Genomic DNA, 14,909 nt, shown 5'->3' with positions numbered 1-14,909 from the left:
AATACAAATGTAATTATTATTGTGATGCGAGCTAGTTCACTATCAATGCACATTTTTAGAACCCTATACTGTATACTTGATGTGCTTTCTAAGTCATTCAGATAGGCATTCGCAAATTGTAATGATCATAAAATACTTCATTATTTAGATTATTTAGATTTGTTGGAAACCGCTGGAATCACTTTTCTCATAGACATCACAGGACAAAATTAGTCAGCTCCATCTGCAGAGGATTATAATTATTGGCTAGCTAAGTACATAAGTGCAGTTCTCCTGGCCAAATTTTCTTTTCTCCCTCTCTGTAGGCCTCTTTAAGTCTCAGTCAATTCCATTCTGGAAGAAGCTGTTCAGGGGGCCACAGAAAGACTGAAAGCGGCTCACCAACCAAATCTCCCTCTGCAGAAAGCACCTAAGGGCTGATTCTACAGATACCCCAGGGAGTCGCAGTCACCCACCAGGGGTTGCCAACCCTCCAGGATTGTCCTGGAGTCTCCAGGAACTGAAGATTGATCTCCTGGACACTGCTCCGAGCAAAACTCCCAGGAGAAAAATCATGGGAACATTAAAAAAAAAATGGTGTTTCTTTTTTCATTTTCTTTGAACTCTTACTCATTTATTAGTTCTAAAAATATTGGAGAGGGGGGAAGAAGGGCTGTTTGACTGAGAGTCAAAAATCATCCAATTGGGGAGTCTGTTCGCTTCCCAATTGGCCATGGGAAAGCAGTGTGCCACGAAGATGGACGTGTTAGGAACATAGGAACAGGAGTAGGCCATTCAGCCCCTCGAGCCGGTTCCGCCATTCAATGAGATTATAGCTGAGGATGACCTAACTCCAAATACCCTCCTTAGTCCCAAATCCCTTAATACATTTGGCTAACAAAAATCTATCAATCTCAGATTTAAAATTAACAAATGAGCTAGCATCAACTGCCGTTTGTGGAAGAGAGTTCCAAACTTCCACCACCCTTTGCGTGTAGAAGTGTTTCCTAACTTCACTCCTGAAAGTCCTGGCTCTAATTGTTAGGCTTTGTCCCCGAGTAGGTAGGTGTTGGTAGGCCAATGGTGGGGGGAGGGGGCAGTTGGAGGCGGGAGGTCATGTCACCTCCAGGAATACGTCCGACCAAGAGTTGGCAACCCTACCACCCAACCACGCACATCTGATGGGTGGAAGATCATGGGCAGCGGGCCTGCCGTTTCTTGATATGTGGGCCCGAGCGGTGAAGCTCTCTGCTGGTAGCACACATTCATCAAAGTCACCCTCTAGTCCAAGCTTGCTGCCTCCCACTGAAGGCATGGCCGAGATTGGGAACTCATCATTGTGGTTTCATGGACGCCAGCCCACAGACAATCACCTCAAGATACAATTACGTTGCGTGTGTAATAAATTGGATCGCCCGGTGGTGAAGGATAGAATACTAGAGCCTGATCTTCAGTTGCTTCCAAGCCTTTATTCACAGAGATCCACATTACCCACTCCACACCCTAGATAAGCTCTCATATAAAAGGATACAAGAAAGTTCCGAATTGATACACACCACCTGAATATAATTAACACTAATTGATATAAATCACATGGATACAATTAATAACGTGCGCCTTTGGTTAAAAAAAGTTCCATGTGTGGAAAATGTCTAGAAAGAACAAAATAAATAAGTTGAAATATCTGTGGTTCGGTTTTAGGACCGATCCGTATTACACAAGTGGATAACTTTAAACGTTCTTATGCTTGTGCTCAAAGATCACATTATACAGTATTTAAAACTCCTGAAGCAATTTTTTGAAGATTTTCAAATGTAGGGAGACATTGGGTGGGGGGGGGGGGTAAAATAGGACATGGGGTAAAGATGGACAGGGGGTAAAATAGGACATGGGGTAAAATTGGACAGGGGGTAAAATTGGACATGGGGTAAAATTGGACATGGGGAGGAATAAAATTGTACATGGGAGAGCGAGATTGGATATGGGTAGGGGTGAAATTGGTCACGGGCAAGGACGCAAAATAGGCCGAATCTAATCGGTCGCCTGTTATACGCTCTCAACGTAAGCAAGGATCCATGCCTGGAGTGTAACTTCTCAAAATTACCCCCGATGTGTTTCTTTTGCATTAAATTAGTAGCAGAAAAAAGGGGCTGAAAATACTTGGGATGGACCTCATGGTATAAATGCTTTTGATGTGCCCGCCGGTGAACTCTGTGCCTGATCCCACCAGGGTATGCAGATTCGGGAGGTTACCTTATTTAAATATTGCAGGTGGGTGCCTGTGCAGTTAGGGGTGCGTCTCGAGCGCTCACCATAGTGGGAGGGAGGAAATAGCGGTGAAGGCCTATTGATTCAAGGGACCTCAGAAGCCTCCTGGATGGGGGCTATTGTCCCAATTTCTTACCATTGGCTAGCTAAGTCAAGACCCAGGCCTGGACACCCACGTGGACCCCAATTCCATTGTGGCCTAGGCTGGAACACCTTCTTTCTCTTGGCATGGCCTCCCCTTGGCTATGCCCCCTCTGATGCAGGTGACCTTTGTTTTGGCAGACAGAGGCTCCACTCCAAACCAGACCTTGTGGAAACTGGCGGAGAAGGTCAGCATATCTGGATCTCGGGCTTACCTCTGCACTCCCGCCAGAGGTAGGTGAGAATGGATGGCTCGCAGAAATTCGGGGGGGGGGGGGGTGGGGGTGGGTGGTGGCGGAAGGGGCAAGGTGTCAAGAATGTTTTGTGAATAATCACCAAGACTTTATTTCTAAATGAAGAACACGCATAGAACAATCTTTTGTCGTTTTATCTGATGCCAGTTGTTACCATAGTAAGCCTGTACGTTTTCTCATCACATCTATGGGGAAGGATTGGGAGAATCGATGGAGGAACCAGCACACCATCCAAGGAGTAGATCCTGCCATTCTTGCCAAGTATGTCTGCTTCCTCAACAGCAGCACCCTGGCCACCCAGCAGAATCTGCCCCTGTGCAAGAGATGGACAACAAACGTTTCAAAGATATATTGTAACAAACCAAGAAAAATGCTGCATATAGAGACCACCAGAGTTTGGTTCATCCATGAATCAATGTGTCATTGGCGTCACTTTACCTCGACACTGTGCATTTCCATTCTCTTATTTATGCTTCACCGGAGATGTACAATAGAAGGACTGTTCAAGCTTTGGACTTTGTAGGCCACTTAGGTGCACACCCCAGGGCCTCAAGGGCCACACGTCAAGTTTAAATTCACGTTCCCATCAATTTGCACATCTCTCAAGTCACTGATACTATCAGACCTTGGTGTTATTGGATTTACCCACCAATAAAATTTACGAACCTACAGGCCCATTGAATTCAATGGAAATAAAAATTGGGGAGAGACGTAAAAACTAGGCTGCTGATTTGCTATCACCGGGTTGAAGTATCTCCTGTGTTTTCTCACTCAATTGGGGCAATCAACGATTCTACTCGGACGAGACTCTTTTTAGATGCCAAGTTTTATTTTATTTTTTTTTAAAAAGAGGCCTTTTTGTGACTTTTAATGGCTTCAGATATTAACCAACAACACCGAGACTGGGGGAAGCAAACTTTGAGCTGTTTACTTACTTTCTTGTACTTGTAGCGATAACTGTTCAATGTGTCACTTGGCTTTGATTCAAAATCACGTGGAAAAATATACCTTGTCGGGTTTGTTTTTAACCAGTTCGCCCTCTTATTTTATTTTAGGTTTTAAGAGACTGCAGGTCGCAATGCAAAGTTTTAATTTATAGTTTTTTTTTGTTGTGTTTTGCATTTTTTTGACGCTTGTGAACATTTTTAAAATTCTATATTTGGAATAGTTTTACACTATTGCACAAAGTCAAGATCTAGTTTAGTGTCAGTGCAAAGATGGAACTAAAGTTGTGGGGTGTAAACACTATTTGTCACCAAAAAAGTTATGAGTTACAACCAAGGTAAATATCCTGTATTTTTCTTCAAAACTTTCCGTGGTAAAATAAAGGCTGTAAAATAAAATGGATTTATAGTACAACTGACTCAGGCCTCATTACAGGGTAGAGGATATACTTACATTATGGCTTACATTCATTGTCACAAGTTGATTTGCTAAGCTCAAGATGTTGGGTGAAGAGAGAAGACTCGAAACTTCCAGCTGGTTTACACAAAAGAAATGCAGTGTGAGGAGCCATTCGCTTGTACTTATATCTAATATAGCGTATTCACTGCTCAATGTGTGGTCTCTTCTACACTGGGAAGACCAAATCCAGAATAGGTGACTGTTTTACCGAATACCTCCGGTCTGTCAGCGGTGCGATCCTGAGCTGCTTGTGACTCGCCATTTTAACTCCTCCCTCCTATTCCCACTCTGACCTCCCTGTCATTGGCCTTGTACACAATGGAGCAACCTTTAAGAACGATACGAGCAATTTTAACTTAACCCGCCTGTCAGAAAACTGACGAGATCGGGAACAACGTTGGTTTTACACCCCACCCAATTTTGCTCACTTATTGAAGTCAGTGGAGACGAATATTGGGCGTTCCACTCAATCCCGTGGGTTTCCCGCCCGGTGAGTTAGGTTAAAATTACCCCCCCAACAGCACATCTTTTTCCCAGCCACCCTGTAACACCTCTAGTCTGAACATTGACTTTAGCAACTTCAGACTTTAGACGTAGAGAAGATGTTTCCACTTGTGGGGGTTGACCAAAACTAGGGGGCCATAAATATAAGACAAGTCACCAATAAATCCAAAAGGGAATTCAGGAGAAACTTCTTTAACCAGAGAGTAGTTAGAATGTGGAACTCGCTACCACAAGGAGTAATTGAGGTGATGGTATAGATACATTTAAGGGTGATCTAGATAAGCACACGATGGTGAAAGGAATAGAAGGATATGCTGATACGGTTAAATGAAGAGGGGAGGGAGGAGGCTCGTGTGGAGCATAAACACCGGCATAGACCAGTTGGGCCGAATGGCCTGTTTCTGTGCTGTAGATTCTATGTAAGTCTATGTAATATCCTCATTTTCAGACCTGTTTTAATTTCACACCCGATCTCCAGGGTATTCCTTTTCTCCCATTTCCCCAGACCTCCCACTTTGTTGGCTACTTACACACCCTTTGTATTTTTATAATTGTTTTCCGATGAGTGAAGAACTAACCTCAGTCGCAGGAATTATGTGATGCCTCATCAATTCCTTAAGCTTCTGCTTGCCCTGAACAAGAATGGAATGATATTACTAACACCACAAACAATTCTGACATTGCACAGAACTGAGATATGCTCACATAGAAGGGGGCACTTTTCAAACTCATGCCGTCGGCAAAAAAGACTCACTGTGAAGTAGAGGGCATGTTGCTCACAATTCTTCACCCAACACCAACACAGAAAATTATCCCATCAAAGAAAGAACTTGCATTTATGTAGAGCCTTTCACATCCTCAGGACATCCCAAAGTACCTCACAGCCAATGAATTACTTAAGAAGTGTAGTCACTGCTGTTTTGTAGACAAATGCACCAGTTAATTTGTGCACAGCAAGCTCCTACAAACAGCAATGAGATGAATTAATCAATTTTTGGAGGTGTTTGTTAAGGGATAAGTTTCAGCATGGGAGTACTCCCCTGCTCTGCCTCCATGTGCAATGCGATCTTTTGTGCCCTCACGAGAGGGTTTAACGTCTCATCGGATAGGCGGCACCTCCGACAGTGCAGCAGCACTCCCTCAGTACTGCACTGACGTATCAGCCTAGATCCTTGCTCAAGTCTCTGGAGTGGGCCCATAAACTTCATTACTTAGAGGCAAGAGTGTTACCGCCGAATCAAGGCTAACACCAAACTCACATGAAGATGTATCAACCATCTCATTTTAATAGAGTTATTTCACCATTAAAACAACTCCATGGGGTGAAAAAAGGTTATTGTGATGTGTGTGATTCCAAAACCGGTGAAAACTGTGAAAACTGCCTCCCGCCATAACGCCCACCCGAATCCCACTCTACCAACAAACCGCCGGCTGAGAGTCATGTATTGTAATTAAATCTACATATCGGAAAACTACGATTTTGTTACCTCCGCTGAAAGCATGTAATCGAGTGTCTCATCTCCCATGCCATCGAAAGCACTGTTGCTTGGGATGAAAACTGTAAACGGTCCAGGAGTTTGTAGGAGTTGGGCAAGATCACATTTCTGGTTGTAAAGGACACCGTTAATTAACGAGAGGAAATATCTACACAAAGCCACTACAAGAACTTGTTCACTGGGCAGAGCAAGCTAGGTGGATGCCATGTTATTAGTTTTTCCTATTTGTTTTAAGACTGTTGTTAACTGGTTGAAGCTCTTCCTTAAGTTCTGACTTACATCTTTTAAGGAAGCTGACAGGAATGCATTTTTCCAAAAGGCCTTTAAAGACGCTCATTATTTATTCTTTCTCGAAATTCTTCAATTTTGTGATACAATGGGCTCAATTTTAAAATGAAAGCCCGGGTGTATTGGGGGCAAGGGGGGGCAAAGAAAATCGGAGAAATCAGGAGCGGGCAGGATTCCCGGCTCCAAGCCGCTGAAGAACGCTCACGACCCAGAGTTATCTGGGTGCGCGTGTCGTTCCCGAACCTGGCGGGACGATATTTAAACAAGCAAATGTACCTCATTGAGGTACTTTAGTTTTGGCATATTGGCCTCTTAAAACGATTTTGAAATTACCTGGGCAGCTTTCCCACGGCTTCCAATTCACGCCTGGTGAAACCAGGCATGAAGGGCCGGATCAAGCACGAATAAAGTAAATAAATTAAATAAAATTATATTTCCTATTGTAAAAAAATAAATAAACATACCTTGCTACCGATGTCACCTGCGCTCCCCTGCTCCGATGTCCAATGTCTTCTCCGCCCCCAGCGCCCCCCCTGCCTTCCGATGTCCGATGACTTCTCCCCCACCTCCAGTCTTTGTCTCCCCCCCCCCTCTCCACTCTCTCTTGCAATGGCCATGAGGTCCCTCTCTCTTCCTCCCCCCCACCACGGGTTTGCAGCTCCTGTCGGCAGCCTGCCTGTTAATCAGGCTGGCCGCCGGGCGCGAAGCCTGAAAGACGCTTTAATTGGCCTCATTAGGGATCGCAACCCGCCTACTTGCCTTCCGGGTTTGGTACCCGCAAATAACCCCCCCCCCCCCCCCGCCGACCCCCCGCTGCCATCCCACCGCCCTTTTAAAATCGAGCCCAATGTGTTACTGACACTTACCTGTAATAATTCCTTGTACCTCTTGAACTTTCCATTTTCTGAAATTATTTTATACAGCGTTTTCTGGGGGAGGAAAGAGAACACAACTATCTTAATGTACCCAGAAAACAAACTTTGCAAAGCAGAAGAGCATAAGATATGAAGTTGGGGCAGAGTCTCCTCTTTTGTTCAGGGGAGTTTAATGATCAGCTGAGCAGGGCACGTAGAGCAAAATCGGGCAGGGAGGGCCACAACTTCGTGATGGAGCTCACCAGATTTTCTGTCCGCTTAAATTTAATGGACGAAAAACTGGATGGGCTTTTTAACGAGCGTGCAATCCTCTCTGCCCGATTTCCCGCTATGGATCTCACTCAGGCGTTTCTTTCTATTTACTCTTGGGATGTGGGTGGCACTTGTAATCCAGTATTTATTCCCCATCCTTGAGGGCACTAAGAGTCAACCGCATACCATGGGACTGGAGCCATGTGTAGAACAGACCAGATAGGGATATCAGATTCCTGTCCCTGAAGGACGTTAGTGAACCGGTCGGGTTCTTATGACAGTCCAGCAGCTTTCACGTCCGTTTTCTGATGCCGGCTCACACGCAGTCAGATTTACTGAATTCAATTTCACAACTTGCCATGGTAGGAATTTTAACCTCACCGCCTTACCGCTGCTCGTCCAGTCCCATAATCACTAAGCTACCGTCCCCATTATAATGCCCAACCGCGAGAGAGGAATATTTGCCCCCACTCAAAAGAAATATTCTGTTGGACCATCACACAGAGTAAAGTGTTCCAAATACCATGTAGCATATCACGGAGTGAATGTCATTTCCATAGTTACACGTGATACAAAGCGTGTGTGTGACTTTACCTCCTTGCTGCTTTTAACTGTGGGTTGTATACCATCCATCACTTTATCGATAATGTGTATCAGGCCATTAGAGGCAATGACGTTCCCACTTAGGATTCGTGCCTTTTTGTTGATTCCATAAATTCGCAGCCTTAGCTGGTTATCCTAATGAAGAGAAACACAAAAGATACCTACAAATAAACCTAAAACACACAGGGAATCTACCTTTAACTCTTGGTACTTATAGTTTCCGTTAAGTCTAATTGTTGCTCTTCAGGGCTGCCTTTACACTAGAATTGCAGTATAAGAGATAGAGCCCGATCTGACCCGTAACGAAGGGGGAGTGAGACTGCCTCCTCCGTGGAGTCTTACTCTGCTTCACATCAGAGTCGAGTTGGGCCCTGACTCCAGCTCCTGAGCTTTGGTGCAAATCTAAAACTGCTTCCCCTCAATGCGATAGCTGTAGTCTAAATGCAGCCCGATTAAATGTACTTTTACGCGCATTTTAAATAAATCAAGTGCGTTACATCAATGTTACTTTGTATTGATCCCGAATTTGCAGGATGTGAGAAACGATTGAGAAAAACTGTGTAAATAAGGTCCGCAGTGTTCCTCCTGGATTGTTTAGTTCTAGGTAAATGGACCGTTTTTTGCATTATGACTTTAGCAACGCAAATAGGATGTTTCCAAATTGCTTGTTGTTTCAGGTTGCCAGTCACAGTGCTGATCGCGCATTGTACTAGTGCTCATAGGAAGGATGTAGACTGGCAAAATTATGGTTTCCCTTTTCCTGCTGTAGAGGAGTACCAGGCCAAAAAAACACAAAGCAATTATATTTTGCTGTTGTTATTGGTTGCCTTTATGTCCCTGAGGCGCAAAACAACAAAATACCACATGCGTGAAGATGTCCTTTTCTGTTTTTATATGATATTGTTTATTTGGGGATTGGTACAATATAAGAACAGAGGCAACAATTCAAAGAGAAGACTCTGGGAACCTCCATTATGCACACTCCAATTATCCGCCTATCTGATATACGAACGTATGGTAATGACGGGCAGGAAAGGACCAGCTGGTTCATCAAGCCTGCCCCACACTCAGATGCTGGAGCATCGTGACTAGTCACCTCTTACATCCCCTCTCCCCATAGCCCTGCAAATGTTTCCCCTTTTGAAAGTTATTCTTGACTCTACTTCCATCACCCTTTCAAGCTGCTTCCAGTTCTTTAAATTTCAGTGTACCTTTAAGTAGCTGAAGCAAATTCACAAGTTACATCGGGTTGCATTGAGTTACATCAAATCTACAGCACAGAAACAGGCCATTCGGCCCAACTGGTCTATGCCGGTGTTTATGCTCCACACGAGCCTCTTCCCTCCCTATTTCATCTAACCCTATCAGCATATCCTTCTATTCCTTTCTCCCTCATGTGTTTATCGAGCTTCCCCTTAAATGCGTCTATGCTATTCGCCTCAACTACTCCTTGTGGTAGCGAGTTCCACATTCTTACTACTCTCTGGATAAAGAAGTTTCTCCTGAATTCCCTATTGGATTTATTAGCGACTATCTTATATTTATGACCTCTAGTTTTAGACTCCCTCACAAATGAAAACATTTTCTGTGCGTCTGCCCTATCAAACCCTATCATTATCTTAAAGACCTCTATCAGGTCACCCCTCAGCCTTCAAGTTTTTCTTGGTTTTTTTATCTGCTGCTAAAGTGCATGTTTCCTTCACATCACAAACTCACTTTTTCTCTAAGTATGGTCACTCCCGATCTCCCGGTCAATGTGTAAAATGCGTCGGTGGCATTTAAATCCGTAGTGCTCAGCTGGCCAGCGATGATGTGCAGCTTTGCAAGATACTGCGTTCGGTCCTTGTCTGTCAAAATACTGTTTACCTGGGTTAAAATGCAAGGTACTCGTTAGGAGCAAAATTTACTTCACAAATGTTCATCAGGTGTTTGACCTGGTTCAGTACAACTGCTTCAGGCTATGTGGTCAAACACTATTAAAAGAGAACAAAAAGCAAGAACTTGCATTCATATAGCACCTTCCACGACCCCTGGATGTCCCAAAGCACTTTACAGCCAATGAAGCACTTTTGAAGTGTAGTCACTGTTGTAATGTAGGAAACGTGGCAGCCAATTTGCGCACAGCAAGGTCCCACAAACAGCAAAGAGATGATGACCAGATAATCTGTTTCATTAGTGATGTTGGTTGAGGGATAAATATTGGCCCCGGACACCGGGAAGAACTTCCCTGATGTTCTTCAAAATATTGAGCAGGGATCTTTTACGTCCACCCGAGAGGGCAGACGGGGCCTCGGTTTAACGGCCCATCGGGTCGGGAGTCTTAAGACGCAGGGGACCCAATGGAACGGTCCTCGGTGTAACCTCAGCGCTGGGCGAGGGCTTCGTCAGACGATGCCAGCTCCGAGAGGGAGAGGCAAGGCCAGGACTGGGGAGGCCAAAGGACTCCTTGCGGCGGGGCCTGGGGGAGAGGACGGGGAGCACTCCTGCTCCTCTTGGCCGACAAGGATTTCACAGAGAAGTAATTTTTGTTACACTTCCCTTGGCCTCTCTCGTGGTTCGGCTGTGGGAGTCCGGAAGTTAAAATCACGGAGCGGCGCCAATGACATCATCAGGCCGCGACTTTTAGATTTAAATCAGGCCCTCGCTCGCCCGCCCGCAGCGGGAGCCTGGGCCGACTTCAAAGTCGGTGAAGGTACGATGTTGCCAGGCAGAAACGGAGCGCCCTCAGGCCATTAAGTGGGCTCGGCCTGATCTTAACCTCCTCCACCCACCTCTCCCACACACCATTCTCACTGGACCAAGGGGTGGGGGTTAAAATCGAGACCCAAGGGGTAGCATTTTAGCACCCGCCAGCGGGTGCGTTCCTGGCGGGGGGGGGGCCCCGAAAATCGGGAAATCCCGGAGCGGGACCGGAGCCCGCCTCGAACCCGCGCACTTCCGGGTTCCCCGCTGACGCGCCGGCGTGCGCGCGCAGCCCCTGCTGGTGGGAATCCCGCAGGCAATTAAAGCCAGCGGGGTTTTCACTTGAAGGTATTTATTTTGCTTGTTCAGGTCATTAATTGACCTGATTAAGGGATTATGTGAGGAGGGGTGGGATTTTAGAGCAAACTGGGACTGTTTCCCACACTGGGGGAAACACTCCCAGTTCAAATGGACCTGTTGCAGCTGTCAGCCTGTGGCAGCTGCAAAGGTCCATTTGACAGGTGGGGGGAGGGGAGACCCTCACTCATTGCAGGAGGCCACTCTGTCACTTGGGACAAAGTTTGGCCTCCACCACCCTCCTCCTGACAATCAAAGTCACCAACTTGCACACTCACCCCGGGGTCCAGAGACATGTACCTACCTTGCGGACCCCCTCAGATGTACATCTTCTGGATGGGGGCCGCCGTAGCTGCAGTCATGACCTCCTCGGAGGGCGAACAGCATCATCAGCCTCACCAGCCTCGCCATCCACGCCGTCCACCTCTGACTCGTGGAGCTCCACAACACAGTGCTGTGACACATCCACCTGTACAGCAGGAGGGAGGGCAACCGCAGAGAGAGATGCGTCGCAGAGGGCACTACCCTCGCCACAGGGTCCACAGACCGAGGCTCAGCTTCCTGGACCTCTCTGAGCAGCAGTGCACACGGAGGCTCAGAGTCACTCGACATGTAGTCGTGGACATCTGCAGCCTCCTTCATGCCAAGCTGCTCCCGGCTGGCCCGAGCACCATCTTCTTACCTGTTGCTGTCAAAGTCACCACTGCCCTCAACAACCTCTCCTCCGCATCCTTCCAGGGTGCAACCGGGGACATCGCCGATGTCTCTCAGTCATCTGCGCAAAAGAGCCCTGCAAATACACCTACACCCACTCTGCAGTGACACAATGGGTGGCATCAGTTGTGGGTCTTCATAGTGATCCTCAGGAAAGGGCATTATTGCACAGACCAGACAAGATTCGCGAAGACGTGGCAGTAGTGGTGCCAATATAATATGTGATGTGAGTTGGTCAGAAATTCAATATAAGTAACACCCATGACAAACCCTCAAACACCCTTGTGCATCCCCTTCATGCTCACGACACGTTTGCCTTACGCTGCCTACTGCACATATGTGATGCATGCCCTGTGGCTGCAGCACAGGTAGTGGCAGGTTGAGTGAGGCTGGCTGTGAAAGAGATGCACGAGAGGGTGAGTATGAGATAGAGCCATGAGATTGTATGAGGATTGGGTTGAGTGGTAGTGGCGGGATGAGTACTGGCGAGGTGAGTAGGTGCAGGTACGATGAGGATGAGGTTTGAGTGGGTATGAGGGGTGATGTGACAGAGTAGTGTTGGCAGTGCAGAAGGAAATGTGGGGTGGGGGCGGTGATGTGGCAGACGGAGTGTAGGGGAAAGAGTAAGTGTACTCACTTTGGCTGACCTTGAGGTCATTGGAGCGCCTCCTGCACTGTATGCAGGTGGGCGATATGTTGGTGGTACAGGTGACCTCCTCTGCCACCTCGAGCCAGGCCTTCCTGGTGGCAGAGGCAGGCTGCTTCCTCCCGCCCGCCGGGGGGAAGATCTCTGTCCTCCCCCTCCTCCTCACCCCATCTAATGATACCTGGAGAGAGGCATCATTTAACTGGGAGCAGCCTTCCCCCTGGGCTGCTCCATGCTGTAATTTTTTCTATTTGTTGCAGCATCTGTCAGTGGAGGACTGCCCCTTTAAATAGAGCTCCTCCAGCTGACAGACCTTACTGCGCATGCGCAGCCCGCCCGACGCGCAGATCAGCAGTGGGGAACCCGGAAGACCAGGTAAGTGGATCCAATTATGCTACGATCGCGCGGGGAGCTGACTGATTTCGCCGGGCGCGTTACCCACGCGCCCGATAGCCCCCCCACCCCCCGCCGAGAACCCGCAGCCCTGCTAACATCGGGCAGATGTCCAAAAGTAGAGAGTGGTCCAAGCCCCAGCAGATGAGCACAAAACCCACAAAAAAGTCATAAAGAGGAAAGTTTTTCATCAAGCGAAACTCCTGTAACTTACATCAATTCCTTTAAAGGCCTTGTCAGTCGGTAAAAATAAAGTAAAAGGACCCAAATTGGTCAGTGGTTTGGAATAACCGGTACCTGGGAGAGAGAAAATGTGTAAAATTATAGACTTGTATTATCAAGTCATTTGAAAATTTCATATTTAGATTTTATGACTATGCACGTAGAAAACATACTTAAATATATCAATACTAGATCTATTTAAATTATAGGTCTATTCCTCCAATCAAAGACTCCTCAAGGGGGGAAGGGGGGCAGAAAATGGGAATTGCTCGACAAAGAAAGACCAAGGTCCATCTAGCTCGCCTTCTACTATCCTGGTAGTCTCATGATACAATGGTAATGGACTTGTTGACTAATCATTGCAATCAATCTCTCATCAATTAGTCCACAACCGACTCAGACATGAGGCGAGGAAAACCCCCAGTGGTGGAGAGCTTTGGGGACCGTAGGTCCAAAGTCACCTGTTCCTGACAAGCATGCTACACCAAAGCCGGTGGGATCCTTCTTTATATATGCGTATCAGGTCCCGATGATGTCATTGGGACCCGACTGCAATTTTAACTGGAGGGCCTGTCTTTCCCTCCAGGTGAAGACAACGGGGGAAAGAGGAGCTGGGGCCAGAAGAGGCCCAAACAGATCCATTTTTAAAAAAACTTTCCTTGTGGGGCCTGGGAGGAGTAGTAGTATCCTCCAGGCTCCATAGGAAAGCTTAGGCCTCCCCTGCCGCAGACTCTACCCCTCCCCCACCCTTCCCGAACGTGAGACCACCACGAGCGGGCCCCTGAAGCCGATTCCGCTACCCACCAGGCGTTGACCAGTGGCCCTGTGATTTTCCACCACTTCCTGCCGACTTCGCCCCCGGAACGGCTGAGTGTCCAACTCACCTCATTCGCCGCCCACCCAAAACCCGCCTGTAGTTACAATCGGAGCCACGGACTTGACAATAATATCGATTATTTGATAGATTAACTAGCTCTTTCAAAGGGCTGGCACAGGCACGACAGGCTGAATGGCCTCATTCTGTGCTGCATCGTTCTATGATCATACTAACTGTCCATTCAAAATCTGGGAAAGCTACAGGTTTATGAAGACAGTTTTAAACTCTAAAATCTCAACTCATTGAGGAGAGAAAAAGTTACCAAAAAACAACATGGCTGATGTTAGCCTTCCCTGCCACTGTCCTCCAGACTGAGTGTTCAGGTCCTTGATTCTCTCCATAATGCTTCCATAGCAGACAGAGCCATCGCCCGTATACCCTTCATTGCAGGTGCACCTAGTTAAAGCATTCACACACTGTATTAAGCTTCTCGAACAGCATTAACATGCATTAAATATACAAACGGACAATTATTTCATTACCACTTTCTGTACTGTAAAACACTGGGCCCAACAAGTCGGCTGACTGTCTTTCGTAGGCCGGTTTGGGCATTTGTTAAAAGCTATGAATCACACTGGTCAGCGACGGAGGGCACCGACGCTGCCGGACCCCCAGCGTAACTGCCAACGGACAGCCTGGGCCAAGTTACATCACCAGGCCATCAAAATCGTGCGTCAAGAAGATGCAGCAGATTGAAGGCATATTAGACTTGGTCGCAGGCTAAGCTGTTAAAGCTCCCTTCATTAATTCCTCTCAGTAAATGTTAGACATCATTACTGCATAAACAGTCATTACATGAATTTCCTCAGGTAGGTGGAGCAGGGGGTGGAGGTTCTGTCAGACTCCCACCGTAACCGTGGTGGGAGTTCCGGTGAAGTCCACTGGAAATCAGCAGGGAACAAGCTGTGCCAGGTGCCCGTTGCTCCCGGGAATGTCTAGTCAGCTCCTTACAAG

At 47.0% G+C, this 14,909-nt stretch overlaps 1 protein-coding gene across 2 annotated transcripts in view; it reads right to left on the bottom strand.

The window, feature by feature from the left end:
• The window catches only part of LOC137334564 (stabilin-2-like), a 108,122-nt gene that overhangs the window by 74,919 nt on the left and 18,294 nt on the right, over positions 1-14,909 (bottom strand). For both annotated transcript variants that reach the window (XM_067999331.1, XM_067999332.1), the window contains exons 10-18: positions 14,218-14,351; positions 13,071-13,153; positions 9,781-9,930; positions 8,056-8,199; positions 7,201-7,263; positions 6,038-6,154; positions 5,129-5,182; positions 4,041-4,121; positions 2,797-2,955 (exon numbers count right to left, since the gene is read on the bottom strand). In XM_067999331.1, coding sequence (XP_067855432.1) covers positions 2,797-2,955; positions 4,041-4,121; positions 5,129-5,182; positions 6,038-6,154; positions 7,201-7,263; positions 8,056-8,199; positions 9,781-9,930; positions 13,071-13,153; positions 14,218-14,351 — 985 coding nt within the window. The remainder of the gene's footprint in view (positions 1-2,796; positions 2,956-4,040; positions 4,122-5,128; positions 5,183-6,037; positions 6,155-7,200; positions 7,264-8,055; positions 8,200-9,780; positions 9,931-13,070; positions 13,154-14,217; positions 14,352-14,909) is intronic.

Source organism: Heptranchias perlo, chromosome 18 (genome assembly GCF_035084215.1).
Source record: "Heptranchias perlo isolate sHepPer1 chromosome 18, sHepPer1.hap1, whole genome shotgun sequence".
Taxonomy (NCBI): domain Eukaryota; kingdom Metazoa; phylum Chordata; class Chondrichthyes; order Hexanchiformes; family Hexanchidae; genus Heptranchias; species Heptranchias perlo.
This window is presented reverse-complemented; position numbering and strand designations above follow the sequence as displayed.